This window comes from Anomaloglossus baeobatrachus, chromosome 3 (assembly GCF_048569485.1).
Source record: "Anomaloglossus baeobatrachus isolate aAnoBae1 chromosome 3, aAnoBae1.hap1, whole genome shotgun sequence".
In the NCBI taxonomy this organism is placed as follows: domain Eukaryota; kingdom Metazoa; phylum Chordata; class Amphibia; order Anura; family Aromobatidae; genus Anomaloglossus; species Anomaloglossus baeobatrachus.
Genome location: NC_134355.1, coordinates 286,653,298 through 286,674,375, shown reverse-complemented (window position 1 = coordinate 286,674,375; position 21,078 = coordinate 286,653,298). Strand labels below are relative to the sequence as shown.

The 21,078-nt window shown below is 41.5% G+C and overlaps 1 protein-coding gene across 6 annotated transcripts in view; it reads left to right on the top strand.

The window, feature by feature from the left end:
- Positions 1-21,078, top strand: part of LAMA2 (laminin subunit alpha 2) — a 1,231,414-nt gene that overhangs the window by 1,140,576 nt on the left and 69,760 nt on the right. For all 6 annotated transcript variants that reach the window (XM_075339908.1, XM_075339907.1, XM_075339906.1 and 3 more), the window contains one exon: positions 9,398-9,518. In XM_075339908.1, coding sequence (XP_075196023.1) covers positions 9,398-9,518 — 121 coding nt within the window. The remainder of the gene's footprint in view (positions 1-9,397; positions 9,519-21,078) is intronic.

The following is a 21,078-nucleotide window of genomic DNA, read 5'->3' as shown; positions in this document are numbered from 1 at the left end:
ACCACTTCACACCCGAGCCTGGTTTTCACCTTCATCACCAGGCCATTTGAACCCCCAGGTGCTTTTGTTAATGTTGGCCATAAATTTACTTTGATGCAATCTAGTCATGCATCCCTCTTAAACTGTCTGCAGTCCAAATTATGAGTCACTCGTGGTAGCATGCATACCACTCTCTTTCACTCACACTAGAGACGTACTCAGATATGAATAGAAAGTAAGACTGATTTATTCCGGAAGTGAAAATACATTTAACCGGACTTATTGGCTAGGTGCCAAGAATATGTAACACGTCTCCTATTGGATAAAGTAGAACAGCTTATTCTGTGATATACAATTTACTGTAATGTGCTTGGTTCCTCATTTATATTAAGCAATGTCAGCATGATTCACTTGTCACAAGACTCTGTCTGTCTGAGTCTTATGCCAAGAGATATATGTGTGGTACAGTTCAAACACCATCTTCAATCCTGTTCTTTATGGATATCTCCATTCTCCATATAACTCTTATATACTCATAATAGTTCATAATCTTGTCCATAACAGTCCCCCCCTTTGGAGATAGCCAAAAAGTCTTTCCCTACTTTCCCAGGTCTATTGATCTGTCCTAATGCCGATGGTTAGCTCACATACGAGATAACCCATCCCTTGTGGATGAATCTCCCCACCCAACAGACTATGCATATGAAGCCAGATCCTGACCGTATTCTCTAGACTGTCCTCATGGCTATGTTCCGCTGGCACACGTTATTCAGGAAGGGGGAACGTGGCAGTAGTCTTCTAATTGGCTAATATTTATCAGGGTTGGTTTCAACCAAAGTCTCATGCTCCTCAGTCCTCAGGCGGTAATGGTGGGACATCATCAAAGGTGTGATGTACAGTCGTCTTCCGGTCCACATGCTTAGATATCATCGTCCTGGCACAAAGTATCGGGTAGAAGAGGGAAGACAGCCATCTCCTGGTCTCAGGTCCGACATCTCTTTGTTGTGGAATGCATGGATCTTCGTCCGAAGGAAAAGAGTGAGAGAAGAGAGAGGAAGAGAGAGAGAGAAAGATTGAGAAGAGAGGAAGAGAGAAAGATTGAGGAAAGAGAGAGAAAGAGAGGGAAAGAGGAGAGAGAGAAAAAGAAAAGAGAAAAATCTAGATCTGCTTCGATCTGGAGGAGAAAACTCAAAAACGTGTATTAGGCAAATGTTTAAACAAACAACAAGCTTATTTGTTGACCAATTTCTCCTGAGCACAGCAATTCCAAATATGTGGTGGGAATCTACTGTTTGAGCGCCCATCAAAGCTTGGAAGGGAAGGAGTGCCATTTGAATTTTAGAGTGCAAAATTGTCTGGGATAGATAGCGGACATCATGTGACCTTTGGAGAGCCCCCGATGTGCCTAAACTGTAAACTTCCCCCATAAGTGACATCATTTTGGAATTTAGACCCCTCGAGGATTTTATCAAGATGTTTTTTGAGTACCTTGAACCCTCAGGTGCTGCACAAAATGTTATAACATTGAGCTGTGAAAATGGAAAAAAACCCAACTTTTTTACAAAAAAAATGTTGCTTTTCTTACAAGGGTACCAGGAAAAAATGCACCATTGAATTTGCTGTGCAGTTTTTGCTGAGAAAGGCGATACCTAATATGATGTGGAAATTTACTGTTTGGACACACTGCAGGACTCTTAAAGGAAGCAGCACCATTTGACTTTTTTAAATCAAATTTGGCTAAAATGATTAGCGGACGCCACGTCACATTTGGAGAGCCACTGAACAGTAGACTTCCCTAACAAGTGACCACTAGATGGTTGGTGAGCACCTTGAACCCCCAGGTGCTTTAGAGAATTTTATACCGTTGAGCCATAAAAATGAAAAAAAATACATTTTTACCACAAAAATGTTGCTTTAATCCTAAATCTTTCATTTTAACAAGGTTATGAGAGATAATGCACCATGCAATTTGTTGTGTGATTACTTCTGAGGTTGCCAATATGTCATATGCAGTCAAAAACTACTTTTGAAGCACAGTAGAAAATGAAGAAGGGAAGTAGCACCATATTTTAGTTCAGGTTTAGTAGGAATGGTTTGTGGGTATTTTTGGGAAAGAGATTTCCCTAGAATAGTTTGCGGACTCCATTTCCAGAGCCCCTAAGTGCCCGAACAGCAGAAACCACCTCAAGTGAGGAAATTTTGGAAATAAAAACCCTCAGTGAGTTTAGCTAGAGGTGTAGTGATGATTTACTGTTTGTAAAACAGCCATGGAGTCAAACGGAATAAATGTTGCAGAATTAAAGATTGCAAATAAGCCCTTGTTGTGCGCAGTGCATTGTACATTGTAGTGCACATGCATTATGCCAAGCCCATGCTTTTGGAATCTGAACCCGGTAAATTAAGCGGGCTTCATTACTACAACAATGTAAAATATGTTTACGTTAACTGTGGTTTAGTCACACTATGGTGCTCAGAAGGGAGAGGCATTTGGATTTGGGAACACAGATTTTTCTGGCTTTCTTTTTTGAGGTGAGAGACCATAGTCTATTTCCAAAGCCTTTGTGCTACCAGTGACATAGAAACCCAATATGTTTTTGTTAACAGATGACGCTCCTGAGTGAGAATTTGTGTTTTTGTGGGTTGAGTTGAATGCTATTTGGTAGCAATTTGGAGTGCAGAGCATTTTGGATCAGTTCATAATTATCCTGTGCTCTATGCTGAGCACTTAAATCAGGGTTTCCTTCTATATCTCCAAAATGCGTGAATCAGATAAAATCCATGACAGATCCATTCACTATAAGGCAGTAGAGTTAAGGGTTATGGGACATTACTTGTTATTGTCTTGATCACAGCCATAATGTATTGCAATGCATGATCATTGCAATACAGTTTATCTGTCAGTGCAGCACTAGGAGAAGCTTCTGGGATCATGCTCCTGGCATGATTCTAGGTGCTTTCCAGGGCTTGTTGATCTGGAGGTCATCATGACTACCTCGGATCACCATGACAGTGATCAGGTCCTTACGATCCCATCACTGGGGCACCAATTGGAGCTGAGAGGGAGCGCGATACCTTTCCAAGACTGCTAAATGCTATGATTGATTTTGATTGTGACATTTTGGGGGTTAAGCAGTCAGGGATGGCGCGGGGATTGTTCTTGGCTGTGAGAGCCAGTTCTTGGCTGCTGTTTAAACCCCAGTGATCACCAGGACATACTGGGTACATCCTTGATTGGAAAATACAACAAACAGGATGTACCCAGTACGTACAATGTCTGGAAGGTGTTAATGATCAACTTTTTGTACTTTTTTCCCCTGTGAAAGCAAGCGTTTAGATGGCGTTCATAGGAGACTTTGATTTTTGTTATACATAGCAAGTTCAAGTCCCCTAAGCGGACTAATAAACACAGTAAAAACTAAAAAATTAAAAACAATGTTTTTAAAAATATGCTATTACAAATAAAGCAATTAAAAAATACACATATTTGGTATAGCTGCGTTTGTAAAAGTGTGATCTATCAAAATATAAAATAAATTCATCCAATCGGTTAATAGTGTAATGAGAAAAAAAATCAAACCACAGAAAAAAGTTTTTGTTTTTTTTTCTGTCACAATATTGCAATGCATTAAGAGATGATTAAAACATCATGTTAACTCCAAAAAGGTATCAACAAATACATCAGTTAAGGGCACAAAAAACAAGCCTTCATACAGTCCCATATCCCAAAAACTGAAAACTTTACAGGTCTTGGAAAATGGCAACACAAGCAAATTTGTTTTGTTTTGCAAACTTCCCCAAAAATGTTAACCATTTAAATAAAAAAAATCTGCATGTTTGGTATCTGCGTAATCGCACTTACCTGGAAAATCATACTTTCAGGACAGTTTAACCGTGTAATGACACTTTTTTGCAATTTCAATGCATTTGAAATTTCTTTTTCCAGAGCACCACATGATAAAAGGAATGATGTCATTGAAAAGTTGTCCCACAAAATATAAGCCCTCTTATAGTAATGTGGACGGAAAAATAAAAAAGTTAGGAATCATGATTAGAGATAGGCGAGCAATAGAATGTTTGGGTGCTTGGTCCTCGAGTCGAGCAGGTCAGACGCTTTGAAAGGGCTCAACTCAAATACTGAGTACAATGGAAATCAATGATAGGGCAGTTTGTCTCTCCACCTACATACAGCCAGTCATAAAGAGAGCATTTTTGGGGGAGGGAGAGTTGTTTTTTTTTCATCTGAAAACATTGCTTTAACCCCAGTGAAAGCCATTGAGAGAGTGTGAATGGCTCTCTGGGGTGCCGGCTCACATCATTTAGTGAAGTAAAGCTGTACTCTGTGGTCATTGTTTCACAGACACAACATACAAGCACCTGCGATTCTCGGCTGAGCTTAGCAGGTACCTAAGCACCTCAATGCTCGAGTAACGAGCAGTGATGAGCACACTTGCTGATCACTAGTCATGATAGGCAAACATTGTACTGCTCGCCTATAATTATAAATGATGCTTGGAAAAAGGGGTGTGAAAAAAATGGAAAATAGCCTGTTTATGAATTAGTTAATATCAACCACAATTTTAAATTAAGTACATGATTTTTCTAGAAAACCACAAAATGCAGATGGTGATAGCCAATGTCATGGTTGTCTACGCATTAAACTGACAGTGGTGAGAATCCGGGAGTCTTTACCAATTACATCTGTTTTCAAGTATGGTCTGCATAACTTCTGACAAATGTCAATATCCTAGGGGAAAAATTTAATAATCGACTAACTCTGAAATGTTTTTACACTAGAAACATCTGTGATGCCAAATATTGCACAAGACATTGGGGAATCGAGAACAGTTGTGGCAGAATATTTAAATAATAAAAAAAGAAATATTTTACAGTATAAGCAGTACAGACATATGGCAAGGAATACTGATAGTAATTGAAAATGTGTACATAAATATTGTACAAAACAATATTCCAATTACTGTACCTAAACCTGTATTTTCAAAGTATTTCATTAATAGCATTTATGTCCATGCTGATTTCCTGCATCTGGAAAAATATGATTAAATTATTTTTCCATGTATAATTGCTGTAAAATGTTGTAAATACTGCAAAATCTCTGGAGATGAACACTGAAAAATTCACTAAAAAGTTATCTAAAAAAGATGGTCAGTGTGCAGGGCCGGCTCCAGGTTTTTGTGTGCCCGGGGCAAAAGAGTCTCAGTGGGCCCCATCTACACGCAGACACACACCTACACAGATACATACGCATACAGGCATATGTACACATATATATTTAAAGATAAATTCACAAAAATACATATAAACAGACATAAATCTATACACAGTCATATACACTGACAAACATAGATACATATCATACATACAGACGCAGACACATTACAGGTATTTTTAATATGGGGAAGACTGCAGAAGCCTCACTCAACTCCCCCAATTGTCACCCATCCAGGGCATGTGGCTGTGCTGCGCCTATTGGTGGCCATGGCTAACGGAAATGGCCACGCACGGTGCCCACTGACACTGCTGTATATACATTACAGGAGACGCTGGGTATACAGCAATATTGAGACATAAAGCACTAGAGGGGGACATTCAGCACTGGGGAGGAGGGGACATACAGCTCTGGGGTGGTATACAGCACTGGGGTGGGTGGACATATAGCTCTGGGGGGTATAAAGCACTGGGGTGGGGGACATACAGTTCTGGGGGTATAAAGCACTGGGGTGGGGGGATATACAGCTTTGGGGGGTATACCACACTGGGGTGGGGGTACCTACTGCTCTGGGGGGTATACAGCACTGGGGTGGGAGGACCTTCAGCTCTGGCGGTATACAGCACTGAGATGGGGGACATATAGCTCTAGAGGGGGGGTATATAGCACTGGGGTGGGGGGACATATAGATCTAAAAGGTGTATAGAGCACTGGAGTGGGAGGACAAACACCTTTGGGGGGGATAGAGCACTGCAAAACCCTCCCTGATCCCAAAGATATGTCTGAAGGTGACAATGTTTGGGGCACCTTCCTTACAGTAGCTCCTGAACAATCCTGGTCTAGTGGCTTCCTTCCTCCACCCATGAGAGATCTGGCACAGGAGTGGTTAATCACAGACAAAAAACAGAGGGGGGAAACCAAAATGTCACAGTAATCACTCACAGTGGTATAGACAATAAGGGATCAGGAAGAAACTAAATGAAGGGAGGAAATAATCAGACAACAAGAGTATTTCCACAACACACTAAACAGCACACAGACATTCACCAGCAATGGAATAACAAACAACAAGGACCCAGATCACATAAAGCTATCATTGGCATGGGAGAACAGGCTCCACCATTTTAAAAAGGGCAGTGGTGACTGTGATCGGTCTCCTGCAACATGTGACTCAAGCAGTAATTCACAAGCTAGCACAAATTAACTCCTGCAAGCCTGGGTACACACAAGAGGCCAGCTAATTGATGTCTGAGCCTGTCTGTGCAGCATTGTGTGGAGTGTCTGACTCTACTGTGTGAACAGCGTCAGATGTAGTCTGACTCCTGATACTTGGCGAGCTTTTAGCCAGATACCATGTAACAGATTTATAATGGGCTCACAGGGCTTGTGACATGGCAGAAACAATTTGTCAGTTTCCCTTTAATGCTATTAATTGACAGACTCACTTATTGAATCTTGCATATATGAAGATGTCATCTGCGACTGCTAAAGAGCTTCTTGAAAAGTTAATTCCTGTTTGTCAAAATGAGAGCATTTTCTATTCCATCCACCTGTAAGAACTAGTAATAATAGCTTTAGATATGAATATGTTCCAATGCAAATACACATTATTCTCTGCTCTGGTAGGAAAAAAGAACATTGAATTGTCAAGAGCCTCAAGCAATAAGGTTCGACAGTGCTCAACAACTGTCATTGACTTAAAATTGAACAAGTACTCAGGTCATTTGTAACTTGTACAGCAGCAGCGCTCACTGCTTTTATCGTGAAAAGCAACCTTTGTTTTACGATGAAAGAGCGAAAACCCTTCTACCTATATTTATTCACTACTGGCTTTGTGGTAAAGGAAAAGTAAAATGAAAGCTAAAAAATGTGTGGCTATAGGGCTTATTGTGCTAAGGACGTAAACAACAAATCATTTAATCCTCCTAAGAGCTAACATAATATAATCTGATACTAATATTGTAAATGCGATTTTTTTTTCTAATTTGTATGCATCCCCATTTCTAACTAGTCCTATACTTTTATACTACTATTAAACACTATAGGCACTTTTGCAACACCTTTTTTGCTTAGCGCTATCACCAGGGAAGTGCAATAAAATATGATTTTGATGTTTCTTTTCTTTATACTGTTTTGCCTATTGGTTAATAATTTTAGATTTTCATAGATCCGACATTTATTTTTATTTTTTTTTTAAACTCTTTTATATTGAGATGTGGGAAAAGGGGGTATTCAGATTTTTTCAAATCCGTTTTTAGAGTTCAACTGACTTGATTCTGTGATCATTTAATCATTTGTACTATGTACTATAGTACTAAAGCACTAAAGTGCGTAGTAAAAAATGATGACCTCCTATGAAGTAAAGCCACAGGCTGGGCTTCATTGGGGTATAAAATAGGCTGTGATGGGGGACTTCAGTAAGCTCTTGGCTGCGATGTCCAGCTATTGGCACCCCATGTTTTGCAGTGCTACACAATTTAAATGCTTCTTTCAGAGATTGAAAGTGGCAATTAAATGGATAAACAACAGTGATTAAGCTTGTTCATTGCTGTTAGACTTATTTGCTGGTAGAATAGCCCAGCTTATCATAGCCTTGCACAGATCTAACGAAACTCTTGTGTCCACTCCATATACCTGCAAATAATAGAGGACATACTGGTATGTCTTACGTTAGGAAGGGGTTAAAAATATTGGGCAGGTTGGCTTTTACAACCTTTATGTATCACAGCTAATAGCAAGCTGGTGAATAACATAACAATAACTCCTTTATGACATCCACTGTCCATGTACAGCGCATGTCGGAAGTAGGTGTATAAGCAGGCTAAAGGGGTCAGCTTGCTCCCCAACTGGTAAATAATGGCTGTTTGTTACAGCCAGGACCCACCACTAAACCTGTTAAATCAGTTTGACATCGAGTTTTAACAAGTACCGGTATAGGGGCATGCAATTATAAGCTCCCATAGGTGTGCCCATTACATGATCGCAGTTTGCGAATTGGTTACTATGACAGCAGGGAGTCTACTGAAGACCTCTGTGCTTGTCGTATCTTTGCTACTTTTAAACTCTGTCTGTGGCTGGGCTTCAAAGGAGACTGTGATTTCTATTACATACAGCAATATTAAGAACAGTAAAAAGTTAAAAAAAAGTTTAAAAAAAATATGAAAACAATTTAAAAAAACTTAAGTTCAAATTACATCTGCTTAGTTTTTATAAAATCACTGTTATATCACCAGTAGATTATCACTAGAAGACTATTTAATCTTTGCGAGACAGTCCAACCATCCCCCACCACTGATTGAATGCTTTCTGCCTATACACAGAGTATACAGAAGGCTGCCAGTTAGTGCTTATACAGAACTCAGCCTTCTGATAACTGGTGGACATGCCGCAGATAACAGTTTTTAATTGAAACTGTAGTACTTAGCAAAGTAAGGGATACACTGCTGGAATCAGGTTTTCTACCCCAAACATTATGCTGTTCTCAGATGGGATAGCAGAATCCTGGTGATGGTTTCCCTTTAATTGTGTTTTCCACATTGAGTAACCCCTGTTTGTTTAAAGGTCCTCAAAATTGTAAATAGTTACTCTTCTGGAAATCCTAATATCTAGTTATGATCTGCAGGATATCCTGGATAATGACATTTTACATGATGTCTATCAACAACAATGGTCAACCTGTGTATGGCGTGGACAATTATAGCATTGTAGAGAAAAAATGCTGTATGTTTCCATCCCATGCATTAACTGAAAGATCAGAATAGTGATCCCCTCATCAAAATTATTTCTCTAAACCAGCATTCTTTCCTTTATAGCACAAACAATATGACGCATAATTGCATATAAATTGTACATAGTATGTACCATATGTTGGTTAGATTTTTTTTTTCTCCCTCAGAAGGGACCCCCAAGAAATTGTAAAGTCTTTATTTTCAGGTATGGTACACCTGTTTATATGGCCACAAGCCATGCAGTTATATAAAGAATTTACACTATGGCATGCATAGTGATTTGCAGGAAATGTATCATGCTATCTTCATATCCTTGCCATTTTTACATCTTATTAATTGACATGTACAGTCAATGAAGAAAGACTGCAAATGATACCGCAAAGATGTTTGAGTTACAACAGCACTTATTTCACAGTTTTATTTAGAAATATTAATTAACAAATAGTTATTTTTTTCTTTTTAGGCCAGAGGTTAATTTAAAGAAATATGCTGGATGTCTGAAGGATATTGAAGTTTCCAGAACACCATACAACTTACTTAGCAGCTCTGATTACATAGGATTAACTAAAGGTTGTGCGGCTGAGGTAGGTTTGTCTGCATGATGATTTTTCTTAATTTGCGCTGTTTTCAGACAGTCACAATATGGGTGCATACTAACATCAGTATTATGATCTCATTATCTGGTCCTACCTTGGTTCTACTGAACAGGATGCTCTAATGATCTACATCCTGTTCTGCAAAACTCTACAAGATTCAAGTATTGACGCAGTTCAATTGTGAAAAAAATCCCTGTTTCTGTATTTTATTTGTAATTCCTAAGGCTACAATGCAATCTAATAACCAGCTCCCATGGATATCACATTCTGCTAAAGAACTACATTTTTGCTTTACAATCTATAAACTAAAATAGACAAAATATAGACAATGTTCAAAGCTATTGCAAGAAATAAAAAATAATCTGCTCCAACCTCTTGATAAAGGGATATTCCCATAGTTATTTTTAATTAATATTGATGCAATATCCAATAGTGGAATAGTAACAATAAGTTCCACAATTTGATGTGCTAAAAGAAATGTTCCCGGGCTAAGATTATAAAGGTGCCCCTGATGTGTACTGTGTAATGGCCGTGTCTGACCATGCAGGAACATGGTCTAAACATCACATCTCCTGGGCAGGGGTGGAAACAAAAGAGTATACAGAGAGGACAGTATCTCATCACAGTTATTTCTTCTGTGAGGTAAAACACTTTCCTGTTTTGTAAACATGTTTTACCTTTCAGAAACAAGCATCTGTGATCCCATGCTACAATGCCTGTATGCGCTTCTGTGTCCTCCTCTGCCCAGGAGATGAGGTACATTTAGACTATGTGTCACGGACATCTTCTGTTGTTGGGAGACTTGTGACAGATTTGGGCTCTGAGTCTCACTTTTCCTTGTGAGATTGTGGAGACTACACATATATTTCTTTGTTTTGGTGCATTAAGAGTTAATGTCAGTTTTCCGTGCCAGGAGCTTCTCATTACCTCTCCTCAGGTGCATGTGGCTTGTGACCACTCCCATCCCCTATATATGGTCACATCTCCAAGTAGAGGGCACTGGTTATTCTGATTCCATTCTGATGCTAGGCCTGGAGGTGGAAGGAGCTGCTGGAGCCTTTGTAGTTAGAAGTGGTGAAGGCTGCAGTCCTTGTGTCTTAATACAACTATGAAGGCTGACCATAACATTTTGTTGATTCCTCTGTCTGTCTTTACTTTCCTTCCATGTTGATTAACGCAGCAGTGGGACTAGTGTCTCTTGCCGGCCAGATGGCAGATGGCCAGGGTGTTTGCAGGACTAGTGAGGGATTAGGTATCCAACTCGGTGATTGGTTGAAACACACTGTATATGGATGCTAGGGAGCTCAGGAAACAGCTTGAGGTGAGTTCAGGAGGTGTCCCCTCACCCATCTCCCTAGTGCCAGGGCCCACCATTGTTTAATTGTCCTCGGTGTACCCCTTCTTTGTTGTGTGCTTCGCTATGTGCTGGAGATCCCCTCATTCATGCGTGACACCATATCTCTGTATGGTCTGACATGGCTATTACACAGTACATAGCAGGGACACATATATAAGACCATCTCAGCACAGGAACATTTTACAGTATATAACACATTTAATTGTGGAATTTATTATTGTTCCAAGATCTTTTTATTAATTTGTACTTTGTTTGGGGGACAACCTATTTAACGGAATTCATTCTCCTCAAGACACTAGCAATTTGAATCTGAGACCTGTTTATTCAAAAGAAATATCTATGTTTCACTCTGAAATGCTGTAGAATAAAAAAAAATTGTAAGTGACATTTTTTGTTACATTAAATTTAAATTACATTAAATTAAAAATTAGGTTATAAAGAAAAATGTTTTTTGAGACATATGAGTGGTGTAGCTTCAGGTATGATTCATTATTACATTAACACTTATTTTTGATGGGTTTTTAGTGTTCTGCCCTTTTTTTGTTTGCATCAAATTCATATTTCCATTTGAAATTTTTTTCAAGTCTATTTTATGTGTTTCTTGGTTGTTGTTTTTTTATGTTCACTATTGTGGGCTGAGTTTAGAGTTTCTTGATGTTTTCTCCTCATACATCAAAATAAAAAAGGAGAGCCAGGTCTAGTTATCTTTGACTCCCTCTTCTAAGCTCCATGCTAAAAGTAGGTTTTCCCTGAGATGAGCAATTTTAAAATGAAACCTAGATATATCGGGCCCAATTCATCAAAGCTTTACGCCAGTATTCTAGCTTTGAAAAGCCATATAATTTTAGCTCTACTAAAGGCTGCGTTAAATTTTGTGACTGGGGCGCTGTTTGATGATGAGCATCAGCATTCGCTAAGCCACAAATCTTACCTCAGCAGGTACTGGAGTTGCAGTGAGGCCCACACAGGGGCGCACACCACTTTTCAGAAGCTACTAATTCATGAAAAGCGTGTGACTCCAACAGATTTCTTTGTATATATATATATATATATATATATATATATATATATAAAAAGAAATCTATTGGAGTCACACGCTTTTCATGAATTAGCGTATATATATATATATATATATATATATATATATATATATATATATAATGAAGGAAATAATTATTTGAAGCCTTCTGGTCACATGGACATCAGCACAGGTCCTTTTAGTCACAAAGTAAATTGATTCTAGAATAGAATTAGCATAAATAACAGGGGGAGGGGATAACAATGAATACCCACCCCAGCTATTGGCTGATCCTCAGCTGCTGTCATTCAAAAAACTGATTTTACAAACTTTACTTGCTTTTGTTTCAAAACCTATACATCCTAGCTGACAACTAAAGGTATGTATAGAATCAGCCTGATAGTGCCAGTATAGCACTGGCTTTAGGTTGTATACGAAAATCCTGGTGATTCCTGCTCTTTAATCCCATAGTTTATGGAGGGACGTTAAGCTCCAAGTTGCCAAGCGACAGCCTCAAAATCTTAATGATGTAGATATGATCTGTGGACCAAAATTCCTTCTGACATGTGCTTGCCAACAAGGGTTTTGCCACCAAGTATTAAGTCTTGTTTGCCAGAGGGATCAAGTACTTATTTCTCTCTTCAAAATGGAAATACATTTATATAATTTATACAATGTGATTTTCTGGATTTTATTTTGGACAATCTATCTCTCACTGGTAAAATTAACCTACCCTTAAAATCATAGACTATTCATATACACTGATGAAGCCTGTCTGTGAGTCAAGCTCCCTGGGGTTCATTTCAGACTAACTCCCTATTCATAGTTTTATAGATCTCTATCATATAAGATGCAGTATTGCACGTACCGTACATTGAGAGAAGGGATAGGAAAATATTCCTTTGTGACTGTTTTGGTAACTCTCTACCACCTCCAACAATCACTCCAGTATAAAGAATATGGACTGAGTAGCACAAGAAGATTGGGTTTTTTACCTGAAAAGGCTATGTTCTACTTCTATGATGGAGAACAACAGAATAATACATGCATATAGTCATAGAAGTCATAGAATGTTTCTTTTTCTAAAACTAAAGTCAGGTGAAGCCAAGGATTGTGACAATTTCATGTGCTTGTCGGTCTAAAATAATAAATATATAGCTAGCATAGTCTTTGCACTTTGCATGAATTGACAGGAAAATTACCACTATATCAGTCATTTGCTAAATTGTTGGAAGTTTCATAGTGTTTAAGGTTGAAGGCAGACTTAAGTTCATTGACTTCAGCTTATAGACTAACATGTTGATCCAGATGAAGGCAAAAACCCCATGGGGCAGACAGTAAGATCCATATTAGGAAAATAAATCCTTCCTGACTCCACATAAAGTAATCAAACTAGTTCCTTGGATCAGCACCCAAACACAGAATCTATTGCATATAATTATTAATATTATATTTTTCTAGAAAGGCATCCAGGCCTCTCTTAAAATTTAGTAGTGAATCAACTATTACAACATTATGTGGCAGAGATCCATAGTCTCACTGCTCTTACAGTAAAGAATCTGCATTTTGTGATTATGATTTAACCTTCTTTCCTCTAGACATAGAGGATGTGAAAGGTCTGTCTACTGTCACCTCATATATTTGTACATTTTAATAAGATCACCACTTAGTCTTCATTTTTCCAAACTGAAACCTGTCTTGTTATTGCAATCCAACCATTCCTTTAATAACCTTGGTGGCTCTTCTCTACACTTGCTGTAGTTCAGAAATGTCTTTCTCTTTATATACAATATTCTAAGTGTGGTCGCACTAGTGACTTTTAAAGAGGCAAATCTATGTTTTCATCATGAGCATATATGCCTCTTTTAATGCATCATGTATGTTATTTTACTAGCTTTGGCAGCAGCTGCCTGACACTGGTCAGTAAAGTTGAGTTTACCATCCACCTACAGGGCTGCCACTAGGAATTTCAGGGCCCCATACTGGCAAAATTTCGGGGCCCCCTTGAGGCTCCGCCCAAGCTCCGCCTCCACCCCACCTACACCCCAGCTCCGCCTTCGTCCCAGCTCCACCTCCGCCCCAGCTCCGCCTCCACCCGACGAATCTTCCATAGTCTCACCACCACTCTTGGAAAAACTTCACTTCTGCACTACAACCTCACCAATCACACATTAACCATTCACATTGAACATCGTATCACACACACAGCCAGATTTTGCTATGCGGCACAATACGGCGCTTTGCAGAAAAAACGCAACCTTTTTTTGCTGCCAGTTGCGTTTTTTCCGCATAGACTTGCATTAGCGCCGTATTGTGCCGCATGGCCTTGCGTTGCGTCCGGTTTTTGCCGGATGAGGCATATTTAGCCCATGCGGTGGCCAGATGGAATGTTGCCTGGCACGTTTTTTTTTGCAAGGCGAAAAAAACGCATCGCGCCGCGATTTCCAATGCATGCCTATGGACGATGGATGCGGCGTCCTGTGGCAAAAAACAAATCCGGACGCCGCATGCGTTTTTTTGAACTGAGCATACTCAGTATCCAGCTGCAACCATCAAAAACCGGACGGGACGCATGTAAAAACTTATGCAAAGGATGCGTTTTTTTAGCTGCATCTGTTGCATAGGTTTTAGAACCCGATTGGGCCGCTCAGCAAAAACTGGATGTGTGAAAGCAGCCTTAGCCGATGCGGCGGCCGGATGGAACATCGCATGGCATGTTTTTCTCTGCGGCGAAAGAAAACACATCGCGCCGGATGCATGCCTATGGACGCCGGATGCGGCGTCCTGCGGCAAAAACCGCATCCAGCCGCCGCTTGCGGTTTTTTTAACTGAGCATGCTCAGTATGAAGCCGCATCCGTCAAAAAACGGATGGGCCGCATGTAAAAACGTACGCAATGGATCCGTTTTTTTCGCCACATTCGGTTTTTTTCGCTGCATAGGTTTTTGAGGCGGATTGTGTCGCTCAGCAAAAAGCGGATGTGTGAAAGCAGCCTGAGGCTACTTTCACACTTGCGTTGGACGGCTTCTGTAGCATTGCATTGTGTGACGGATGCAACGGATGCGTTGCATATAGTGGTACAACGGATGCTACGGATCGTACAAAACAACGGAAAGTTTTTTTTTTTTTTTACATTTTTTTAAATTTTTTTTTCTTCTTTACAGTTTTACCGGCAGTAGACTATTGTGAACGGTCAGCTGATCGCTCTTAATAGCCGGCGTCCGGGCGCTCAGCTGAGCGCTCTCACATGCCAGTGGCCGGGCGCTCAGCTGAGCTCTCTCACATGCCGGCGGCCGGGCGCTCAGCTGAGCGCTCTCACATGCCGGCGGTCGGGCGCTCAGCTGAACGTTCGGCCACCGAGAAACAAAATAAAGTTTCTGTGATTTAAAAAAAGCATGCGCAGTGAAAAATAAAGGTTTCCGTCGCTCAAAAAAAACTTTACATGCAGCGTTCCTTCCGCTCGACGCAACGTCAAAATAACGACGCTGCGTCGTCCAGCGGATGCAACACTGACACTTGCGTGACCATACAAGTCTATGGAGAATAACGCAGTGCGTTAATGGACTGTGCTATTCTCCATAGTGACGGACCCCGCTGAACACAAATGTGAAAGTAACCTGAGGCTGTGGTCACTCGGCACAGAGCTGCGGTCGGCCTCCGCTCACTGCCGGCAGGAGGCCACTGCTTATGCAGTCTGTCTCACACTGACGACACGTCAACACAACTGGCTGCTTCCCCATTTTCCCCAGGGTCTCCACGGCCTTTGGGCCTTGTCTTACCGCCGTGTAGCCTGCTGCCCGCCGGCAGGACTTGGATTTGCCGCCTTCCACCTTTGAATCCTGATAGTGTGTGGCTCTGTGAGTCACCATCAGGATGTGAGGACTGCGCCAGCGCATCAGCTGACGTCAGCACGCCTCCTCAATCTGATAGGCTCACACTGCAGGCCCAGGCCAGCCCTGCAAAATGTAGCGTGACGACATGTCCACGCCCCCTGCCCGGTCCGGTGAGCTAAAGAATGAAAGGGGAGGGTCGTGTGGGCAGTCAGCTCAGCGTCTCCAGGCCAGACACGTCACACGTCATTTCGTAGGGCTGGCCCGGCTGTGCAGTGAGTAGTGAGCAGAGCAGTAGAGGGGGCCCAGAGGACGGACACGCTGACTGCCCGGGCGGCCGGACCCCTCCCCTTTCATCGTTGTGTATAGCACTGGTATTTAAAATTTAACCTTTATTAAATTCTCTACTAAAATTATAATAGGACCAATCAGGTGATACCACAAGGTAAAAAAAACCCCACAAAGTACAGATTGGATGTATACAATATATCAACAGGAGTTATATCCAATTCCCTCACGGTCCTCCCAGTTCAGATATATACAACCAAATGATTAAAGTGACATTGTGCAAAAACCGTAATCCTCCCAAAATTGCACTCTTGCCCTTAGATTAACACTCTTTTTAAAGTGGCTACGTGCAAATACAAAGATTATCCACAGATCACAGAAAACACTGGGGTATAATCAGGGAGGAAAAGCAATGGTTTTAGTGAAACTGGTGCTCAAAAAGTGCAAAATAGTGCAATCATTGGTGGTAGTGGGACTTATGCTCACCGTCTATCCCACTATTCACCAATGAAACCATATGTTACCTTACAATATGCGGGGGGGCGACTCACTAACGCACCACACAGTACCCCTAAGGTAACAAACTCAACGTCCTCCTTCCCGACGCGTTTCCTCAAAAGCGATTCATCAGGGCATAGGGAGGCTGTATTGTCAGAGGCATGTTGAGCTAAGAAATGAAAAACCAAGTGATAGCTTGGAGGTGTGAGACTTATAAAGTGCCTTGTGCCGCCCACTGCATCAATCATGCCACACCTGTGAGTCAGGTGAGCTTTAGATAACATGACATCTGTGTTAAACCTTAATTGTAGAGGGTGGAGCTAGCTCTATAGTGATTGCATAATGCTCACATCCATATAACAAAGGGGTGGGGGCGTTTCACCCGGTCATGTGACCAAAACAAAACAACACGTCATCAATCCCTTCGTCATAAATTATCCATAATCATGTGAGCGAATGGTATTCTGCGGGCGTATGAATAAATAAGGAGCGGAATCAACGCTAAGTCACCCAGACAGAACATATCCTCATATAGTAGGCAGGTAGGAGTAAAGACCTAAAACCATTGTTTTTCCTCCCTGATTATACCCCAGTGTTTTCAATGATCTGTGGATAATCTTTGTATTTGCACATAGCCACTTTAAAAAGAGTGTTAATCTAAGGGCAAGAGTGCAATTTTGGGAGGATTACGGTTTTTGCACAATGTCACTTTAATCATTTGGTTGTATATATCTGAACCGGGAGGACCGTGAGGGAATTGGATATAACTCCTGTTGATATATTGTATACATCCAATCTGTACTTTGTGTTTTTTTTTACCTTGTGGTATCACCTGATTGGTCCTATTATAATTTTAATAGAGAATTTAATAAAGGTTAAATTTTAAATACCAGTGCTATACACAACTTCTTATATTGGTATTACCCCCTCCCCTTTCATCCTCTGATCACCGGGCGGGCCCCAGGAAAGGGCAGGGGCGTGGACGTTGACAAATGTAGTGTGACGTGTCAACGTGCATGCCCCCTGCCCCTGGGCCCGCCTGGTGATCAGAGGAATGAAAGGGGAGGGGCCTGTCAGCGTGTCCGGGCCCCCCTACTGCCTGCTGCTCACCGGGCCCCCTACAGGAGTTCCACCAGTAATGCCCTGATGGTGGCCCTGTCCACCCATACACCCAAGTCTTCTTCAGTGTCAGCTTTACCCAGTGTTTTACAATTAGATACATAATTATAAATTTTCTTTCCTTTGCCCAAATGCATGACCTTACATTTATCCACATTAAACTTCATTTGCCATTTCTCAGCTCACGTCTCCAGCTTACATAAATCCTTCGGTAATATTACATTATCCTCCCCTGTATTGATTACCCCGCAGAGTTTAGAATAATCTGCAAATAATGAAAATCTACTCTATATGCCACCTACAAGGTCATTAATAAATACCTTAAAAGAATAGGGACTAGTGATGGGCGGACCTGATCTGTACCCGAGCACAGACCCCAGGCCTGCAGTTCTCAGGGAACTCTGGGTAATGATCCAGGTCCAGCAATTCAGGTAATTAAAAAAAAATAAAGGAAAAATAAAGAAAGAAAGGAGAAAGCAAGTGCATTATACTTACCAAGTCTTATGTGTGGCCAGACACTGCTTACGGGCCATTCACACTATTTCCAAGCACACTCATACATATGCACTGCTTCTCCCCGCCCATTGATAACTATGGCATTTTTGATTGCTTGTAGTGAGACTCGCCCCCATCCTGTGTGACATCATGTTAGACTACTTTCAATCAGAGGTGCTGTGTGTGTCTCTATTGATGTAAAAATAAAACCTCCAGCTGTGACTGCAAATAACCTGAGTGACGTTACCGCTCATCACTGCAGCTCAGTCTCTGCCTGAAGCTCACAGAGGTTGGTCATGTTCTATGCCCAAGCACTGTGCCTTCAGTAATGTAGCAGAGCTGGAATTATTGTGGAACCACGATAATAAAGGGGTGAAAGAGGCTGTATTTTTTTGTATTTTATTTCAAATAAAGGATTTTTTCCATGTTTGTGTTTATTTCTTTTAACTTACAGTATTTGTAATGGGGGGTAGTTTCATAGACCCTCCCCATTAAAATCTAGAGTTTAGGGGCAACTGTGAGCTGTTATTAACCCCTTATTATACCTATTGCCACTGTAGCAGGGCAATCGGATGAGCCAGGTAAAGTTATAGTGGATGCAACAATCCTGGGCTGCTGCAGGCTGCTATTTTTAGGCTGGATACCTAAAAACCATGGGTCTCCCCTGCCTGAGAACACCAGCTCCCAACTGTTAGTTTTACCATGGCTGGGTATCAAAATGAGGCGGGAGGGGGGATTGCAAACTGTTTTTTTAAAATATTTGTTTAAATAATTTAACAAAAAAAAGCCATGTTCGGTCCTCCAGATTTGGGGCTTATAAGCTGCAGTCACCACCACTGGGCTCTTATATACAGCATTCTAACATGCTGTATATAAGAGCCCAGGCCACTGTGTAGAATGTAAAAATCACTTTATAATACTTACCTAAACGGTCGCTGCGGTGGAGTTGGGTCATATGGGTGTCTCCGTTTTCCGTTGCTGGTGCCTCCTTTTTCGGTCATATTTGTCCTTCTCTTCTTGAGTCAGGGTGCATGACGCGCCCTACGTCATCCACACTCGCCGGCATTGAGGTCCTGCGCAGGCGCACTTTGATCTGCCCTGAGCAGGGCAGATCAAATTATTTCAGTGCGCCTGCGCGAGACCGGCGAGTGTGTATGACGTGGGACACGCCATGCACACAGGCTTCAGAAGGAGGACAATAATGGCCGAAAGAGGAGGCGCCAGCACTGGAGAACATAGACGCCGATATGACCCAACTTCACGGCAGCGACCGTTTAGGTAAATATTATAAAGTGATTTTTACGTTCTACACAGTGGCCTGGGCTCTTATATACAGCATGTTAGAATGCTGTATATAAGAGCCCACTTGTGGTGGCTGCAGCTTATAGGCCCCAAATCTGCTGACAGGTTCCCTTTGAAGCTTGCTTTACACGTTGCAATTTTGCTTACTATATCGTATGCGATTTGCAACGCCCCCATCGTATGTGCTGCACGTTCAATTTGTTGAACGTGTCGCACAAACGATTAACCCCCGTCACACGTACTTACCCGTCCATACGACCTCGCTGTGGGCGGCGAACGTCCACTTCCTGGAGTGGGAGGGACGTTCGGCGTCACATCGACGTCACGTGGCAGCCGGCCAATAGAAGCGGAGGGGCGGAGCTGAGCGGGACCTAAACATCCCGCTCACCTCCTTCCTTCCGCATTGCTGGCCGGGAGCCACAGGATGCAGGTAAGATCTGTTCATCGTTCCCGTGGTGTCACACACTGCGATGTGTGCTACCCTGGGTACGATGAACAATCTGACGTTCAATTCTAGAGAAATGAATGATGTGCGTGCGATGAACGTTTTACCGTTCAATCACAATCGCACATACCTGTCACACACTGCAATCTACCTTACGATGCCGGATGTGCGTCACTTACGACGTGACCCCTCCGACACATTTTAAGATACATTGCAGCGTGCAACGTGGGCTTTAAGCTCCGGATTTTATATACAGGGAACGGTGTCCGGCCAGATATCCAGGATGAATTCCAGGCTGGAACCAGGGTTTTTTTTAAACCCTGTTGGACCCGACAATCTCATGTATCTGCGAGTTCGCCCATCACAAATTGGAACCAATATTGACCTCTATGGCACCCCTCTGAGCCTGTCTGAGTGTATTTCATTAATAACCACCGTTTTTTTGCTATCACAGCCAAGTTAAACATATTTTCCCTTATTCCCATTATTTTAATTTTATGTACCAATGTTTTATGTTACAATGTATCAAGTGCCTTTGAAAAGACCATATAGACAACATCCTGTTGATTTCTTGGGTCCAGTCTGGAACCTCCTCATAGAGACTGATCAGATTAGTTTGACAGGACTGCTCCCTCATAAAATCATGTTGAAACTGGGCATTGAAGTTATTCTTCTTGAGATACTCGAGGATAGCATCCTTTAGGAAACCCTCAATAATTTTACCAACAATAGAGGTTAAACTTGCCTATAATTTCCAGGCTTAGATTTTGTCCTCTTTTTAAATATTGATAAAAAAATGGTCTGCACTCAGACAAATGGGTGGTGGTGCAAGTGAAAAATGGGTCCAATCCAAGGTAATAAATAAATTCACTGCACTCATAGATTATGAGGCAAAAAAATTTTCAAATTTATTGAGGCGGCTGTGAAGTCATTCAACATTTCAACCCCGCCTGGGTCTTAGTAAAAAGTCGCTTAAAGATGGGTGCCTGGGATATGGTGATATGGTGTATCCTACACCATAGGATACACCATATCACCAGCCACAGCGCTGTTGCGCTGGCTAAACCCAGGACCCTTTATCTTCAAGGTATTCTCTACCAAAGCTATTAATCCACTCAAATTTCCATATCCCTGGCACCCTTCTTTAACCCCTTCCAGACCGGACGATTTTTCGCTTTCCGTTTTATTTTTTCGCCA